The sequence below is a fragment of the Oncorhynchus nerka genome, linkage group LG18 (assembly GCF_034236695.1).
Source record: "Oncorhynchus nerka isolate Pitt River linkage group LG18, Oner_Uvic_2.0, whole genome shotgun sequence".
Classification (NCBI taxonomy): domain Eukaryota; kingdom Metazoa; phylum Chordata; class Actinopteri; order Salmoniformes; family Salmonidae; genus Oncorhynchus; species Oncorhynchus nerka.
In genome coordinates this window covers 71,106,188-71,123,782 of record NC_088413.1, presented here as the reverse complement: position 1 = coordinate 71,123,782, position 17,595 = coordinate 71,106,188, and the positions used below count along the sequence as shown (strand labels likewise).

The following is a 17,595-nucleotide window of genomic DNA, read 5'->3' as shown; positions in this document are numbered from 1 at the left end:
ACCACATTTGACCACATTATGAACTGAACACACATGAGTGTTTCAAGTGCCTACAGAAGTTGAGGGCCCAATGTGCCATCATGGCATGGTTTATATTATGGAGAAATTATCTGACACACATTGTTTCTTCTCACCTTTAAATGTCATTGAGCATTTTCAACAATAACTTTAGAAATTAATTTAAGATTAACAAAATGAATAGATAGGATGAATACTGAAGCATAGGCTTGTTGTGCTTGATGGGGTCCCTTTTGCGGGATCCTACTTGATATACTGTATCATTGTATGTGGCCCATGGGTCACCAAGCATTTCTGGAGAACGCGCGCTTTCCCCCCACAGGTTTCCTTGGAAACACATCCAACAACATAAATTAGATTGGTGGTAGCCACAAGGCTAGACAGCTTTGAAAACAGAAACAACACGGTTAACGAGGAACAACAGCACGTTTGTTGACCAGAAACATCTGTAACGAAGGATAGGCTTCTTGATAGGATGCGCACCCAAGTGGACGTCTGTCTCATCTTCAGATATCTATTTCTTTGCTAGAAAAATCTAATTCTCTAGCTAACGTTAGCTGGCTAACTACTAGCTAACTCTTGCCATTTTGACCTCGGTTCTGGAACGTTGTCTGCCACGGTTGTGATCACATTAACATGTCTGGGACTTCAGGTAGAGCGGTGCTCCCTCAACCTCCAACAAAAACTATTGTTGTCTACAGGAATGGGGATGCTTTTTTCCCTGGACGAAAGTTTGTTATAAATCAACGACAGATGTCAACGTTTGACAGCTTTTTGAGCTCTGTCACGCGTGGGGTTGAGGCTCCTTTTGGAGCGGTCCGAAATGTTTACACTCCAAGGGAAGGGCACAAAATCCATGACCTCGTCAACTTGCAGCACGGGGAGAGATATGTTGCAGCCGGAGGAGAGCGTTTCAAAAAGCTTGAGTAGGTACACTGTAATTAGCCGGGAATTATAAGACTGGTGTTATTGTTAGACAGCCTTGTTGTTGTTGCTGGTGCAGCCAGCCATAAATAATCATGTTTAATGACTAGCTAAACCAAAATGCATGTAATTTGTAATGTAATCTACTGTTTTTCATTCTAGTTATTACCATATAACAACGAAGAAACCACAGAAAAAGAAGAATGAACAGGTAAGGCCACTAACTATACCCTCATCTTTTTGCTTTTTTAAATGTTTTATCACAAAGCTTTTTGAAAATCATCCATGTGTGTATGTTTGTTGCAAATGACTAATTAGCCTAATTGCTTTCGACTTTAACTGAACAATGGAACTGATATTTGATACCATACTGGCCTCACCATTTCTGTGTCAGTAAAGGAATGCATGAGCACCTCTGAAAGATAGGCCTAGGCTATCAGTGTTACACTCACACAATCATTTTACAGGACTGCAAGATTCTCGGTAATAACCATGTAATACAATAACCATTTTTATTTTTGTTGTTTGAAATTACAGATCCGACCTGTAGTTCACAGTAGAATAGTTGTTTCTGCTCGCTGGAGGAAAATAATAAACGAGTCATGCACTATCAAGTGAGTTTGGGTTTTCAAGTGTCCTACAATCATATTGTGCTGTTTTCAATGGGATGTAGGGAATACAAAATAGACATGAACTCTTTTCACTTGTCTTGTCATTCTATAAATGCCAAAACTAAGTAGGCCGAAATGTTTCTTGTCACATAATACTTAAGGAGATGTTATTTATTCTACTTTGTTAGATTCAATTGATTTATGTAGGCTAGTCCTACAACATTTCTGATGTTGAAAATGTCAATGATCATAACCATGTTAAAATCGCAAGCCCATAAAATGGTACTGAGTTTCATGTGTTTTTGTATTTTGTAGTGTTTTTACCAATGGAGATGTGTTGGTTCCTCCAGCTCGGATACTGATACCAAAGTATACTCTCACAAACTGGGAAAGTGTCTTGGCCATGGTGACCGAGAGGGTACATCTGCGCACTGGTGCTGTGTACAGGTAGGAAATAACTAATAATAGCTCTTTATGTTATAGATCATAATGTTTTTAAATTAAATGAAAAGTCATCCAACTTGTAACATTGACCTCATTTATGATTTACATAATCACATAATTAGTGTTGTACCATTTAAATATTGAAAGGGCACACACCTAATATGTTGTGAAATCTGTTATGAATGTATTGTAATGTTTTTAAAATGCATAACTGCCTTAATTTTGCTGGACCCCAGAAAGAGTAGATGCTGTTTTGCGATCCATAACAAATACATGTTAATGATAATTTTTCTATGATAACTAGACTGTGCACATTAGATGGGACTACTTTACTTGGGCCAGAGGAGCTAGAGAACAACCAGTACTATGTTGCTGTGGGAGCTGAGAAGTTCCGCTTCTCGCCATACTTCCAGTGGGTCCCCAGCAGAGGAATCATCCGGGACAACAGTCATCATGCGTAAGAAAAACGATGTATTCCTCTCCAGAAAAAGAAAGAATTCAAGTTTATGGAAGTTTATGTTCTGTTGGTTTCATTCAGATTATGGTGTTCTTCTTACTAATTAGTAGATTTTCCTTAGAGTCAACAATGACAGTCTCCCAGTCCCTGTTCCCACAAGGAAAGGCAAACATGCAAAAGTAAGTAGGCCTACTGTGCAGCAAAGGTATACTAGTATACACCACATACAGTAGATGGTTGTATTAACCTCCCCCCATGAAATCATTAGTTTCAGTCCAGGAGAAGCGAGAAAGAAAGACCTCCAGTAAAAGAGTTCAATTTGAAAAATATCATGTTTTATCACCCTGAAGTAGGAAACAGCTGTGATCACAGTTTATCCTGCAATCATTTTATTTCAAGGACATACCGTACAGTGTGACTGGAAATTGTCTTCACGCTTAGAACAGTGAACAATGTAAACGTTTTCTGTTGCGTACAGCATTTCAATTACGATTTCCAGCGTGTGTTGTTCATGAGCCTTGCCGTGTGGGGGAGGCATTGAGTTACCATTGCCTTCCACTTTGATAGGTAACAGAACGAGCCTGGCCGTTTGATCAAGTAACAGCGAGTCTCATAGACCGAACATATTAACCAATGGACCATGCTGACAAAAAAAAAAAAATGGAATTCCTCCAGAACCAGGACAATTTATATGCTGATTAGTAGACGTTGAAACGCATTGCAGTGATATGAGAAATGCACAGGGCCCAAGATGAGCGCCACGTACATACAAACAAGTGAAGAAGAGGAGAACATGCACACTCAGCAGATCGAGATCAGGCTATACGGGGAGATATCTGACAACTGATTTTTCTAACTAAGAAAGGTGACAGTAACAGCATGGCATGTGTACATTTTTTCTGATATAGAAAAAGCTAAATTTATTTTAAAGATACACTATGCAGAAATCGCTCTGCCATTTCCTGGTTGCAATTTTTTTAATAGTTTGCCTAATTTCCGTTTATATGACAAAACAAGCAAGTATAGTGTAGAGAATCATTGTACCATCTGAACCGCTGTGAAATATATTTTCTATAACCAAAAATATTGTATTTTCAGCTGTTTGAAGCTGGTGTACAAAACCGACAGTAAAAGACTCAAAAACTAAACTTAAAAATGGAATGCATAGAAATAGCTCACATAGAACAGCTGTACCGCTTCTTGAACTTGCTTTCAATGAGAATGACAGATCTATAAGTCACATTTCTATGTGAATTTTGTCAGGTCTCCCAAAAAGTCAGGTCAGGTATCCCATATTGCAGCTTTAACACTTGAAGTGCTGTCTTGTTTTCAAACTATAATAATGCTTTATCAACGGGATTGAAATGGCAAGAAAAAAAAGGTCAGTAACAGGAGAAATGTGAATTGAGTTACCAGAGCTCCTTTTGCTTTTGGAAACAACATAAGTGGTCCTGCATAATTGTGTCAATTCATGTATTTTTCCCCCAATTGGTAGTTACAGTCTTGTCCCATCGCTGCAACTTCCGTACGGACTCGGAAGAGGCGAAGGTCGAGATCCATGTGTCCTCCGGAACACGACCCAACCAAGCCGCACATCTTCTTGACACACTGCTCACTTAACCTGGAAGCCAGCCGCACCAATGTGTCGGAGATGACACCGTACACCTGGCGACCGAGGCAGCGTGCATGTGCCCGGCCCGCCACAGGAGTTGCTAGAGCGCGATGGGACAAGAATATCCCAGCCGGCCAAACCCTCCCATAATTGTGCGCTGCTTCATGGGTCTCCCAGTCGCGACCGGCTGCGACACAGCCTGGAATCGAACCCGGATCTGTAGTGACACCTCAAGCACCCTGGTGCAGTGCTTTAGACTGCTGCACCACTCGGGAGGCCTTGTGTCAGTTTTTCAATGCAGGATGGAATCCACAAAGAGCAGTTTGCACTGTTCATTCCACCAACCAGTGTAATTCTGTTGTTATTATCTGCCATATTTCATTGACCTACACAGAGGGAGAATGTCCTTTTATTACACACCAGAAGGGGGAAGCAGAGACAGTGTTATGTCCTCTCTATCCCTCAGCCAGGGTTGTCACCAGTTACCATAGCCACAAAGTCAAAATTGTCTATTGTAAAATTTCATGAATACTTTTTGGTCTTAATTTAAGGTTCGGCATAAGGTTGTCAGTGTGGTTACGGTTAATTTTAAGAAGTTACATTTTAGAAATAGTCAGGGTTTAGCCATAATTATGACTTTGTGTTTGTGGTAACTAGCGACGACCATCAGCCAGCTCATCCATTATTACTCATTGACTGGAAACGCTACCATAGTTTTATGCTCCCTCATCACCTTACCCCTCATGAATTCGTAAATATGATTTGACCAGTTAATGAGGACGTTTCAGAAACAAGATTAATGGCAGAGAAATTGTCCACTGTAGTTAGATCTGTCAGCTGTTTAGCTTACTGATACACATACGTTTATAGGTTTTGTGTTCCTCATTCATTTTGGTTTGACCTCACAAAGCGACAAGCGACCTGATTTGAAATGCCTGTAAAATCTCTGTAACAATCCCGTTGTAGGCTGGTGTAAAATGTAACCTTTCTCAGGGCTCTGCAACCTTGCTTTGTGAGCATGGAGCATGGTGTCTGTCTGCGCCAGCAGAGCGTCTCGGTCATTTAGTACTGTACAGGGGCAGAGTAGTTACTGAAGTCTGCACTGAAGACTCTGCTTGCATCATGTGGCATTGGCAGTACAGTGTGTCCCCGTTGGCAGCCTAGATGCTGAGCTAGTTGTCTATGTGTGATGATGACCAGAAAACAGGATTGGTTGGAAAAATGTATTTCCTGCATTGAGGTCCATTGAGCACAGTAACATAAGTGACGTCACACCGGCGCCAGTAGACGCAGTCACCTGGCCATATGAGAAGAACTCAGCGGACTACTCAGGGAGAGAGGAGCTAGAGTGCTCCCCTGACATCATCAGGTGACATCATCACCCCTTTCCAACTGTATCATTCCCATCCCATGTGACCTGATTCAGAGGAAGTGGTGATGCCCAGTGGGAAGCGTTACACCCTAGTCGCCTGCTGTTAATTTGTCTTCCCACTGAGGACCAGCCACTGGGAGTGGCTCTGGCTCTGATCCTATACGGTGGTTGGAGGTTGGCTGCTGCTGGCTCTCTCTCATGCCGGCCCCAGCTATCATATCTTACTGTCCTCCCGTTGACTCCTACACTCTGCTTTTTGAGAGGGCCAGAGATTACACGCCAGCCGCCCTCTTGGGTCCTACTCAACATTGATTCCACACGACTCAGGTCTCGGCGGGGCCAGATAGACACTGTCGCCCCACAGGACATAGAAGATGTGTAATGCCAGCGGAAAAAGAAGCAGCAGCAATGACTTCAGCAGCTTTTTACATGGCTGAATTTTGCAGTTGTACTGTACTGTACTCCCAGAGCTCTTAACTGCACTGGAGTGCCCCTCCTCTCTCTCCTTGAGAAGGACTCTTTTTCTGCTGATTTAAAGAATTAGCATTTTTCTCCACAAGGCTTTAAAGATAAAAGTGTTTATATTTTTTTATATTTCAGATGGGTTGTAAAGATTTGGTTGTGGTCTTTTCAATACAAGCTACAGTACATCACTCTTTGAACTTTCCTGCAGCAGTCTTCTCATGTTGTTTTATTTTTGTCTCTAGCCCACCAACAGCTATATAAATTCAAAACAACATCAACACAAACTTGGCCTCTGCATTAAAGAAAGCAAACAAGTAGAAAAAAACACAGCCGCGCTATTCCCCAAACCACATGTTAACGGGATGGCAAACACCATTGCCCGGAGTGTGTTGTTGTGTGGAAGCTTGAGCTCAGTACACTGGCCCTCCAACCAGCCTTGGGATCAGGCTGAACAAAAATAAATCTGAAAAAATGATGTCTGCTCTTCCTTTTCCTTTGAGAGGGAGACGGAGCTCACCTTGCTACCTACAAAGAGTCTGAGCAGCCTACTGTCTCAAGCATCACTCTGAACTCAGCTTCCCCCCCCCCCCCTTCTCTCCTCTGTCTCTCTCCCTCCCCCCGTACCTCCCTCCCTCTCCTCTCCCACCCAGCTCCCCAGCCCTTTTTTTTAATCAATAACCATCTGCCGTCTTCTCTAAGAATAAGTTATTCCCTGCAACTCCCTTTCCCTTTAAGCTTGTTGGGATTTTCATTGTTTGATCTGGCTTGATAAATAAGATGAATGCCGTTAGAAATTCATGGCTGCCCTGTTTCATCAATAAATTATTAGTGTGCTGTGCTCCCCAGTGATTGATAGGTTCTGCATGGGATGTATTGGAACCAAATGAATTCAATACAGTGGGAGTCACTGGGGAGCCACAAAGCATATCAGCTCATGAAACATTGAGGTCAATGGAAAATGTAAAAAACAAAGAGGGGAAGAAAGGAAAGGGGGTACAAGTTTTGTACTAAAGCACATTAGACGTGTAACACAACATGTTTTAGCCTTTGAAAATAACAAGAAATAGATACATCTCAGTGAGAAAAAAAACTTCTGTGGACTTCGGTTCAGATTCGATCCATGGTCTTTGCTTTGTGTAGTTTGCTCACACAGGCTCTGGAGATGACCTTGAGCACACAGCCAGGGTCCATCCCAAGAACGCCACAGAGTCTTACTTCTACGCCAAGCCAGAGAAAGAGAGAGAGACAGCCAAACAACAGAGGCAGGTGTCCAGACTCCCACTTCTTTACACAACGGGCGGTAAGTAGAGCATTTCCTATAGAAATGTCTTCCAATGTTTCATGTGTGTATCACTGTTTCGCTACGCTCCCCCTCTCTGTTCCTCGCTCTCTGTGATATCAATTGAACCTGTTGTTTTTGTTGAAGGGAAGATTTTCTTAGCACTCGGTGTGTGCATGTGTGGATACAGAGAAAGCAGAGGCATGTGGAAGTGTGAAGAGCTTTCTTTGAATTCCCAACCTGCTCTCCAAAATCGACTTCGTACATCAGGGGAACAGAACAGGTTTTCAGCCTTAGGAAGAATGTAACTCTTTACGCTGTGAATATTAAACCGAACGAAACTTCAAACACCATCCAGTGCTCTAAATCATAGATTCATTCAATCAGGCCATTTAGTTGAAAATGGATCCAGAAAAGTCTTGTTAACTATGCTAGGAAAACAAAATGCTTCGTATTTTCTCTTGATGGGGGAATCAAAACAATCATAAGTTATTCATCACAATAATATAGCGGAGAGATCATAAAGCTGACAAAATCCTCTGTTAGATTGATGGTATTTAGCATTGCGGCAATTACACAGTTTGATTGTGATACGTAAGCTATACGATACATAGTAATTGCACCAGTGGCCTTAGACGCTCAACTGTTCAATAGTTATTATGCCGGTGTCTCTTTACAGTGTCCGGACCAGAGATATACCATGACATCATACAATGAGTAATTGCCACCGTTTTAGCATCCTGCCATCATTTCACATCACACATTACAGCTGAGCCAGCAGTATCCTATGTGATGGAGTTGAATTTCCTTTCCTCCAATCACGTTGGGACAGCGCATTAGCGCCTGACTGGCTGTCTACATCCCCTGCAGACCTGGTTATGAGAGAGCTCCTCTCACAAGTCTCTGGCCACTTTTTGGACACTTGATCATCCCCTGGGGGCAAGAACCCTCCTCCTCATTAACTCATTACTAACGGTTGAATAAAATCCATAGGCTTCCTCTTAACTACATCAATCTGGCCTCACACACAAAAGCATGCATGCATGCAAACACACACACACATCACTCTTACCGCACAGGGACAATCAGGGCCTATCAGGCAGTGGCTCGGAGCACTGTTGGCAAGCATTCGCTGTCAATCGCAAGAGAGGAGGCAAAGCTTTCGGCAGCAGATTTTCATCACTGGCTTTTTTTCTGAACTTGATACGTACGGAAGGATTGATCCCCGCTGCACTCTGTGAAATCCAACACCGCCACACCGTGCAACATGCTTCAATTTGGTGACGTCCTCCTGTAGTTGGTGGCAACACACAGTTACTGAACAAAGTTCAAATGACTCTTGGTCCATATGTTATTTTAAACACAGACACAATTATATTTATTTACTACCAAAGGACAGTGTGGTGTGCATTACTCAAATGCATCAAGAGTCACTGTCAGAAACTGCTGTAGGAACATATCCTCACGCAGGGAGGACAAACTTGTAGCGGAGAAGTCTTGGCTTACACTTGGCTTGCACTCTAAATTAATTAATTTTTTGACATGATCACTTCTGATGTGAAGGACAAATGGGAAAGAGAAGGAAAAAGAGGAGGTAATTGTGATCAATCACTTTTCTTAGAAGGCAGTGTGTTCCGTGCGAAAGACAAAAGAAGTGAAACTGTGGGAGCAGCTGAGGTCCAGGAAGATGGCAGAGTGATGGTGGACCTGCCAATTGACCAGGTAAAAACCAACCTTCATGATCTGCAATACCTGTAGCATATGGGTATGGCTAGTTGTAACTGACCATCAACAGACGACAAGACCAGTAATACAGATGTATGTTGAGCGGTAATTAGTTAAGAGATGGTTCCCCTTCCTTTCCCTGCCCAGGTTGAGGCCAAGGTAGTCCCGGAGGAAGAGCAGTATGTCCGGAGGAATTCTAGGCCGGCCGGTGAGACCCAGAGTCCCTACAAAGCCTTCCTCCAAGGCTCTGATGCATCCAGGAAGGTCAGTGGACTGGACTGCCACGCGGACAGTGTATGGCATTTTGGAATGAAGGGAATAAATTAATGCATGGAATGGAATTGAAGAGGCCTTCTAGGCAGAGTTGCAAAGAAAAGGCCATATCTCAGACTGGCCAATAAAAAGAAAAGATTCAAATGGGCAAAAGAACACAGACACTGGACGAAGGACCTCTGCCTAGAAGGCCAGCATCCCGGAGTCGCCTCTTCACTGTTGACGTTGAGACGGGTGTTTTACAGTTACTATTTAAGCTGCCAGTTCAGGACTTTTGAGCCGTCTGTTTCTCAAACTAGACACTCTAATGTACTTGTCCTCTTGCTCAGTTGTGCACCGGGGCCTCCCACTCCTCTTTCTATTGGTTAGAGACAGTTTGCTCTGTTCTGTGCAGGTAGTAGTACACAGCATTGTACGAGATCTTAATTTCTTAAGAAAAAATAGGCTGACGAGTTTCAGAAGAAAGAGTCTCTGTTTCTGGCCATTTTGAGCTTGTAATCGAACCCACAAATGCTGATGCTCCAGATACTCAGCTAGTCTAAAGAAGGCCAGTTTTATTGCTTCTTTGATCAGAACAACAGTTTTCAGCTGTGCTAACATAATTGCAAAAAGGGCTTTCTAATGATCAATTAGCCTTTTAAAATGATAAACTTGGATTAGCTAGCACAATGTGCCTTTGGAACACAGGAGTGAGTGATGTTTGCTGATATTGGGCCTTTGTACGCCTATGTAGATATTCCATAAAAAATCTGCCGTTTCCAGCTACAATAGTCATTTACAACATTAGCACTGTATTTCTGATCAATTCGATGTTGTTTTAATGGAACAAAAATGTGCTTTTCTCTCAGAAACAAGGACATTTCTAAGTGACCCCAAACTTTTGAATGGTAGTGTTGATAGGGGTTTAACAAGAGTTTTCTGCGTGTGTGTGTTCCAGGCCTCGGCCCCCTCGTCTGGTCACGGGGAGTCAGGTAGAGGCACTGGTCTGACCAGCTCCAGAGACGGAGGACTAAAGTCGCCGCTGGAACCTGAGCCACAGGTACACACACAACACACACTGAGCTTATCTCCTGCTAGCAGAATGAGCAGAGTGATGCCTACTAGACTGGGGAAATGCAGCGTTGGCCCATCTTATTATATAACTTGTGTTAGATCCTTGTCCCTTGCATATTCTAGTTATTATGTAGGTCATAAACAAAAGTTAGAGCGCTGTGTATACAGATGTTTCTGCATGGATGTGTGGTTTAGTGTCGCATGGTATACCGGTAGCACGGTAATATCACGGTACCAAAACATTATGATACCAACATTTTTAAATGCCGTAGTACCGTTTCATTTGATATACAACCAACTTTTTCAGCCCTACCGATTTAAGAACCTGCTGGGGCCTGTTAGAAAATGTTTATGAAGTCAGTTTTGTTTATAGATTCAGTTTAATTGAAGCAACAGCCACTAACTAGTCTGTTGTATGAGCAGGTCTAATAATATCCACTTCACTTTCATGCGCACATCACGTGGCAACTGTAATCAACCAGCCCTCACTCACCTGCTTCCCTCAGCATCCCCTATGAGCACACACTCACCTGCTTCCCTCAACATGCCCTACCAGCCCTCACTCACCTGCTTCCCTCAGCATCCACTACCAGCCCTCACTCACCTGCTTCCCTCAGCATCCAATACCAGCCCTCACTCACCTGCTTCTCTCAGCATCTCCTACCAGCCCTCACTCACCTTCTTCTCTCAGCATCCCCTACCAGCCCTTACTCACCTGCTTCCCTCAGCATCCACTACCAGCCCTCACTCACCTGCTTCCCTCAGCATCCACTACCAGCCCTCACTCACCTGCTTCTCTCAGCATCCCCTACCAGCACTCACTCACCTGCTTCTCTCAGCATCCCCTACCAGCCCTTACTCACCTGCTTCCCTCAGCATCCACTACCAGTCCTCACTCACCTGCTTCTCTCAGCATCCTTTACCAGCCCTCACTCACCTGCTTCCCTCAGCATCCCCCACTCACCTGCTTCTCTCAGCATCCACTACCAGCCCTCACTCACCTGCTTCTCTCAGCATCCACTACCAGCCCTCACTCACCTGCTTCTCTCAGCATCCTTTACCAGCCCTCACTCACCTGCTTCCCTCAGCATCCCCCACTCACCTGCTTCTCTCAGCATCCACTACCAGCCCTCACTCACCTGCTTCTCTCAGCATCCTTTACCAGCCCTCACTCACCTGCTTCTCTCAGCATCCCCTCAGAGAGGTTAAAACATGACCCATATTACCTGAGAGGCCTTCTTTTATTTTTTATCGGGAGTCGCACGCATTTTATATAATTTCACAAACCATGTCGCAGGCTGTTTAAAACTAATCCTGGGTCGCTAATTATTGGTTGATAACAAACACCATTGTTCAGTCATGATACCTAGCTAGCTAACAACCTGGTAACTTGACAGTAGTTTTAGGCACATTTGATTTACACAGGAAGAAAGGAAAAGGGTCTGCTACTCATGAGATGTGCTTCAAAATGTAGGATTCATATAGGCCTAATGTAAGCCTAAACTATATCAACATCTATTTATTTCTGCTGCTCCTTCAATTCTGTTTGGTGCCCAACATTTTAAAAGTAGGGAGCAGTGTGTGTGTTTGTGGGAGAGAGAGATTGGTGTGTTTTCATGAGAATGAGGGAGACAGTGTGTCTGTGTTAACTGAAGAGTAAAGGTTTCATGCAGTGTTTTCCCCTCACTGACAATGATATGCAGATCATTATGCATGTATATTCATCCTTCCAATCCTCCAGCCAAATTTTCCTTAGGGAGTTATTTAGTCGTTCAGGCTTTATTGTTATTCTTTTGTTTTTTATCCTCTGATGTGTACTAAATTTGTTTTGTACTAAATATTTCCGTTTTTATTTTCATTGTTTTAATTAGTTTTTTCCCTATGAAGTACATTGTGTTGCATTCCATGTCTGAAATGTGCTGTATAAATAAAGTGTGATGTGATTTGAAATCACAGGTAGGCCTTTTCAAATATGAGAAAATCAGCCGTTATATGCAGTATTCCGTTATACACTGAATAGTGTGAAGTTGAATTCAATGTGTTGTATACAGTGGGGCAAAAAAGTATTTAGTCAGCCACCAATTGTGCAAGTTCTCCCACTTAAAAATATGAGAGAGGCCTGTAATTTTCATCATAGGCACACTTCAACTATGACAAACAAAATGAGGAAAAACAATCCAGAAAATCACATTGTAGGATTTTTAATGAATTTATTTGCAAATTATGGTGGAAAATAAGTATTTGGTCACCTACAAACAAGCAAGATTTCTGGCTCTCACAGACCTGTAACTTCTTCTTTGAGAGGCTCCTCTGTCCTCCACTCGTTACCTGTATTAATGGCACCTGTTTGAACTTGTTATCAGTATAAAAGACACCTGTCCACAACCTCAAACAGTCACACTCCAAACTCCACTATGGCCAAGACCAAAGACCTATCAAAGGACACCAGAAACAAAATTGTAGACCTGCACCAGGCTGGGAAGACTGAACCTGCAATAGGTAAGCAGCTTGGTTTGAAGAAATCAACTGTGGGAGCAATTATTAGGAAATGGAAGACATACAAGACCACTGATAATCTCCCTCGGTCTGGGGCTCCACGCAAGATTTCACCCCGTGGGGTCAAAATTATCACAAGAACGGTGAGCAAAAATCCCAGAACCACACAGGGGGACCTAGTGAATGACCTGCAGAGAGCTGGGACCAAGTAACAAAGCCTACCATCAGTAACACACTACGCCGCCAGGGACTCAAATCCTGCAGTGCCAGACGTGTCCTCCTGCTTAAGCCAGTACATGTCCAGGCCCGTCTGAAGTTTGCTAGAGACCATTTGGATGATCCAGAAGAAGATTGGGAGAATGTCATATGGTCAGATGAAACCAAAATATAACTTTTTGGTAAAAACTAAACTCGTCGTGTTTGAAGGACAAAGAATGCTGAGTTGCATCCAAAGAACACCATACCTACTGTGAAGCATGGGGGTGGAAACATCATGCTTTGGGGCTGTTTTTCTGCAAAGGGACCAGGACGACTGATCCGTGTAAAGGAAAGAATGAATGGGGCCATGTATCGTGAGATTTTGAGTGAAAACCTCCTTCCATCAGCAAGGGCATTGAATATGAAACGTGGCTGGGTCTTTCAGCATGACAATGATCCCAAACACACCGCCCGGGCAACGAAGGAGTGGCTTCGTAAGAAGCATTTCAAGGTCCTGGAGTGGCCTAGCCAGTCTCCAGATCTCAACCCCATAGAAAATCTTTGGAGGGAGTTGAAAGTCCGTGTTGCCCAGCAACAGCCCCAAAACATCACTGCTCTAGAGGAGATCTGCATGGAGGAATGGGCCAAAATACCAGCAACAGTGTGTGAAAACCTTGTTGAAGACTTACAGAAAACGTTTGACCTCTGTCATTGCCAACAAAGGGTATATAACAAAGTATTGAGATAAACTTTTGTTATTGACCAAATACTTATTTTCCACCATAATTTGCAAATAAATTCAATAAAAATCCTACAATGTGATTTTCTGGATTTTTTTCTTCTCATTTTGTCTGTCATAGTTGAAGTGTACCTATGATGAAAATTACAGGCCTCGCTCATCTTTTTAAGTGGGAGAATTTGCACAATTGGTGGCTGACTAAATACTTTTTTGCCCCACTGTAAGTGTAAATTTGAGTGACAGGCTTTTGAAGAGTGTTTAGAAAACGTGAGCAAGCGTCCGGGGAACAGGGCGAACAGGATGCTAGCCCACAAACAATTTGACCACGGTATTGCGATACTACTCGGTATCGTGACACTTGGCCTGGTATCGTATTGTTTCTAGAAATTGTACTCATTTTAATACACGTGTTCTGGTCTTATAAACTTTAAAGGAATTAAAATGGGGAGCCTCATAACAGTGATGAACGTGCACAATACTTGGGTGATATTACTATTCCATGTAATTGCATTCAGCTTTGGAAATGAGAAGATATTGAGTCTTATTTAGGCAATCAATAACAGTGAACATTTTGTTTAATGAAAACGATCATTTCAGCCTATTGTAATCACACTTTCGTGAGATGTTTTGGTGTGATGATGATTCTTGCAGTGGTATGCACATTTGTAATAAAGATACTTATCAAAATCATTATTGACTTCGGGGGAGTTATTACCCTGTTAAGGACCCTGTTAAAGATCACTAGCTTTATTCATTACTTATCGCATTTACTCATGAATGAATATTGCTGAATCAGAATGGCTATAGATTCTTGGAATGACCATTAGATAATGGGGAATAATGATATCTGGACTCAGCTAATTTGTGGCGTTATCTCACCACCACTGCACCAAACAACGTTTGACTTTACTTGCTGCAGCTGACAAGAAGTCAGTCTAATTGTAATTGGGGTATTTACACTTCTGTCCAAAATTCAATAGATACATCTACAGTGAGTGGTTTGAAATAGGGTTGGATGAAATTCACTATAGCAGTAAACAATATACTTTATTTTATTAGTGTTAGCACAGGGAATTGCTGCTTTAAAAGCGAGGTTTGACTTCATGAAGTTTATTGTCGTAATTAGAGAAAACCCGAAGCATATTAATGTCACCCCTGGTGAATATATTTAATGTGTTTTGTAGCTACATTTTATGGGCTGAGATTTTTATTGGAGATTATATTATCAATATTATTTATGGAAGCTTTGATAGCAGTCAAACCCAGAGCTGATATTCTGGCCAAACAACATATTAATATTACTTACTTCTCTCCCTTTCTCTCTCCCAGTCTCCTTATGAAGATAAGCAGAGTGTTTCAGTCTGTCCTGCTTCTTCATCATCTAGTGTGAATGATAATAAAACACTATGGCTATGACTCATAGTTGAGCTGAGTTTGAAATAGATTACATCCCAGTCTGGCGACGCTTGTGAAATACCTCTCATGCCATATATATTGATGACCAAATTCAATTACATGATTGCATTCTCAGCCAAAACCTCTTCCCCCTCAGTTTAAATGATTCATTGCATTGGATTTAAATAGTGAATAGTTACAGTGGCAAGGTAGAGGTAATATTTGAAGGACCTCCGTTAGACAACATAAAGTGTTATTAGAATCAGCATGTTTGTCTGTCTGCCAAATGGTGACACACCATGTCAACAGACTTCTGCAATAGACTGATGCGAAGGCCAGAACAGGGCAACCATCTTCTTTTTATTTTTTTGTATTTAACTAGGCAAATTAGTTAAGAACAAATTCTTATTTACAATGACGGCCTAACTACTAAAGTAGTTTGTTCGTGTTTGAGAGCTTGAGCCAATCACAGACTGAGCCGACTGATGAGCAGTTATTTCGAATCCAAGGTGATTTGTAGATCAGTCATTGTGCAGACGCCGACTGCAATGAAGTCGATCTCAAACATGATCATTGCGTTAAATTGACACGAGTTGTTTCCTGATGGGTCTTTTGGAACACCTTCAGTTGAACATACTGTCAAATGTGTTCTCTTTATTTATATACAGTTTTCCTTTAGCCTAGAAACGATGTAGAAATAGTTATGGTCCGCTGAATGTTCATGCATGTTGAACAAAGGTAGAGTTGAATGAGCTTGTGTAATTGTCTGTTTTTAACGTTAATCGTTTGTTTGATTTAACGATATTGGCTGATTAATCAGCCGGTCAGCTAAGCATTCTTTCTTAATTAATATTGTTAGAAATGCCAATACGACTAGGCATGTTTTATCAGTCGTCTTCCTCTTAAGAATTTTGTGATAAGAAATCAAATAGTTATCGATCTTGCTATCGACCTCCACTATTCTTTACCAATGCAATTCCTTTTCATTTGTCTTGTCCTGTTTTCCTGCCTACTATTCCCCTAGCTTCTTAGGTTTGCTATTTGTAAAGCTTCTGCTCTCATGCAAGGTCAACTATAATCAACCCCAGACAATGTCACTGGCTTCTGCAGCAACCAGGATATTCCTTTGGGGCTCTTAGGGCCCGCTGCATTCTACCATTCAATTACTGTTCATTAGACAGTGTACAGCCATTAATCAAACTGAGATGTTCTGCTATTCTTCAAAGGGCCATTGAACCAGGGAGGAAAAACACTGGCTGTTTATCCTTGTTTCCTGTTCTGAGATACTGTAGGAGCACAAAGAAGACACTCTGGGATTCCCACTCGATATGTCTGTTTTAAACTTCTCCTCCACACTACAGTCTCGGAATGTTAGATTAATAAACAGAGAGTGCTAGAGATATACCGCAGTATTAGGAGTCAAATAGATCATTTGGAGTAGTAACTTGACAGATTTAGTGAATGCGGCCCGTATGCATTGAATCTGACTGGATATGATATGAGGAACTGATTTATGTGCCTGTGTTCCAGGAGACTAAAGAGGAGGTGGAGGCAGTGTCGTCCTCAAATCTGTGCGGAATACGGTCACGGATGTCCAAGTTCTTCAAGGGTAGGTTAATCAAAGCATAGGAGCACCACAAGCTAATCGCCCCACGTTTCCTCCACAACACAATTGAACATAATGCGACCATAAGAAACCATAGAGAGACAACGAATACTCTCAGAGTTACCCGGTTTCCCCGTTGGCATGTCACCTAATCCTCAACTGCAGCTCTGCACATCTGGGAGAGCTACCATACTTTATGGTTACCTTGTGGTTGAGAGGTTGATTTTAGTATTAAAGTTGCACTCTACAGAAATCGCTCAGCAAATTCCTGTTTGCTAAAACTCTAATAGTTTGCCTAATTTCAGTTTATGTGCCAAAATAAACTAGTATTGTGCAGAGAATAATTTTATCATCTAAACCGCTGTGAAATATATTTTCCATAACCAAAAATGTTGTTGTTTCAGCTGTTTTGAAGCTGGTATACAAAAGTAAAAGACGCAAAAACAAAACTTAAGTACGGGAAGCATAGAAATAGCACACATAGAACATACACTACATGAGCAAAAGTATGTGGACATGTGCTGATCGAAACATCTTCCAGAATCATGGGCGTTAATATGGAGTTGGTCCCCCCTTTGCTGCTATAACAGCCTCCACTCTTCTGGGAAGGCTTTCCACTAGATGTTTGAATGTTGCTGCAGGGACTTGATTCCATTCAGCCACAAGAGTATTAGTGAGGTCGGGCACTGATGTTGGGCGATTAGGCCTGGCTCACAGTCAGTATTCCAATTTATCCCAAAGGTGTTCGATGGGATTGATGTCAGGGCTCGTGCAGGCCAGTCAAGTTCTTCCACACCGATCTCGACAAACCATTTCTGTATGGAACTCGCTTTGTGCACGGGGGCATTATCATACTGAAACAGGAAAGAGCCTTCTCCAAACTGTTGCCACAAAGTTGGAAGCACAGAATCTTTTATAATGTCATTGT

At 42.2% G+C, this 17,595-nt stretch overlaps 1 protein-coding gene across 1 annotated transcript in view; it reads left to right on the top strand.

Moving 5' to 3' along the window:
- Positions 1-393: 393 nt before the first annotated feature.
- LOC115146670 (doublecortin domain-containing protein 2-like) overlaps positions 394-17,595 on the top strand; it is a 28,571-nt gene continuing 11,369 nt past the window's right edge. Inside the window, exons 1-11 of the mRNA XM_029688736.2 lie at positions 394-944; positions 1,105-1,153; positions 1,480-1,556; positions 1,869-2,000; positions 2,302-2,454; positions 2,576-2,633; positions 7,044-7,203; positions 8,804-8,904; positions 9,055-9,171; positions 10,118-10,219; positions 16,592-16,670. Coding sequence (XP_029544596.1) covers positions 655-944; positions 1,105-1,153; positions 1,480-1,556; positions 1,869-2,000; positions 2,302-2,454; positions 2,576-2,633; positions 7,044-7,203; positions 8,804-8,904; positions 9,055-9,171; positions 10,118-10,219; positions 16,592-16,670 — 1,318 coding nt within the window. The 5' untranslated portion in view covers positions 394-654. The remainder of the gene's footprint in view (positions 945-1,104; positions 1,154-1,479; positions 1,557-1,868; positions 2,001-2,301; positions 2,455-2,575; positions 2,634-7,043; positions 7,204-8,803; positions 8,905-9,054; positions 9,172-10,117; positions 10,220-16,591; positions 16,671-17,595) is intronic.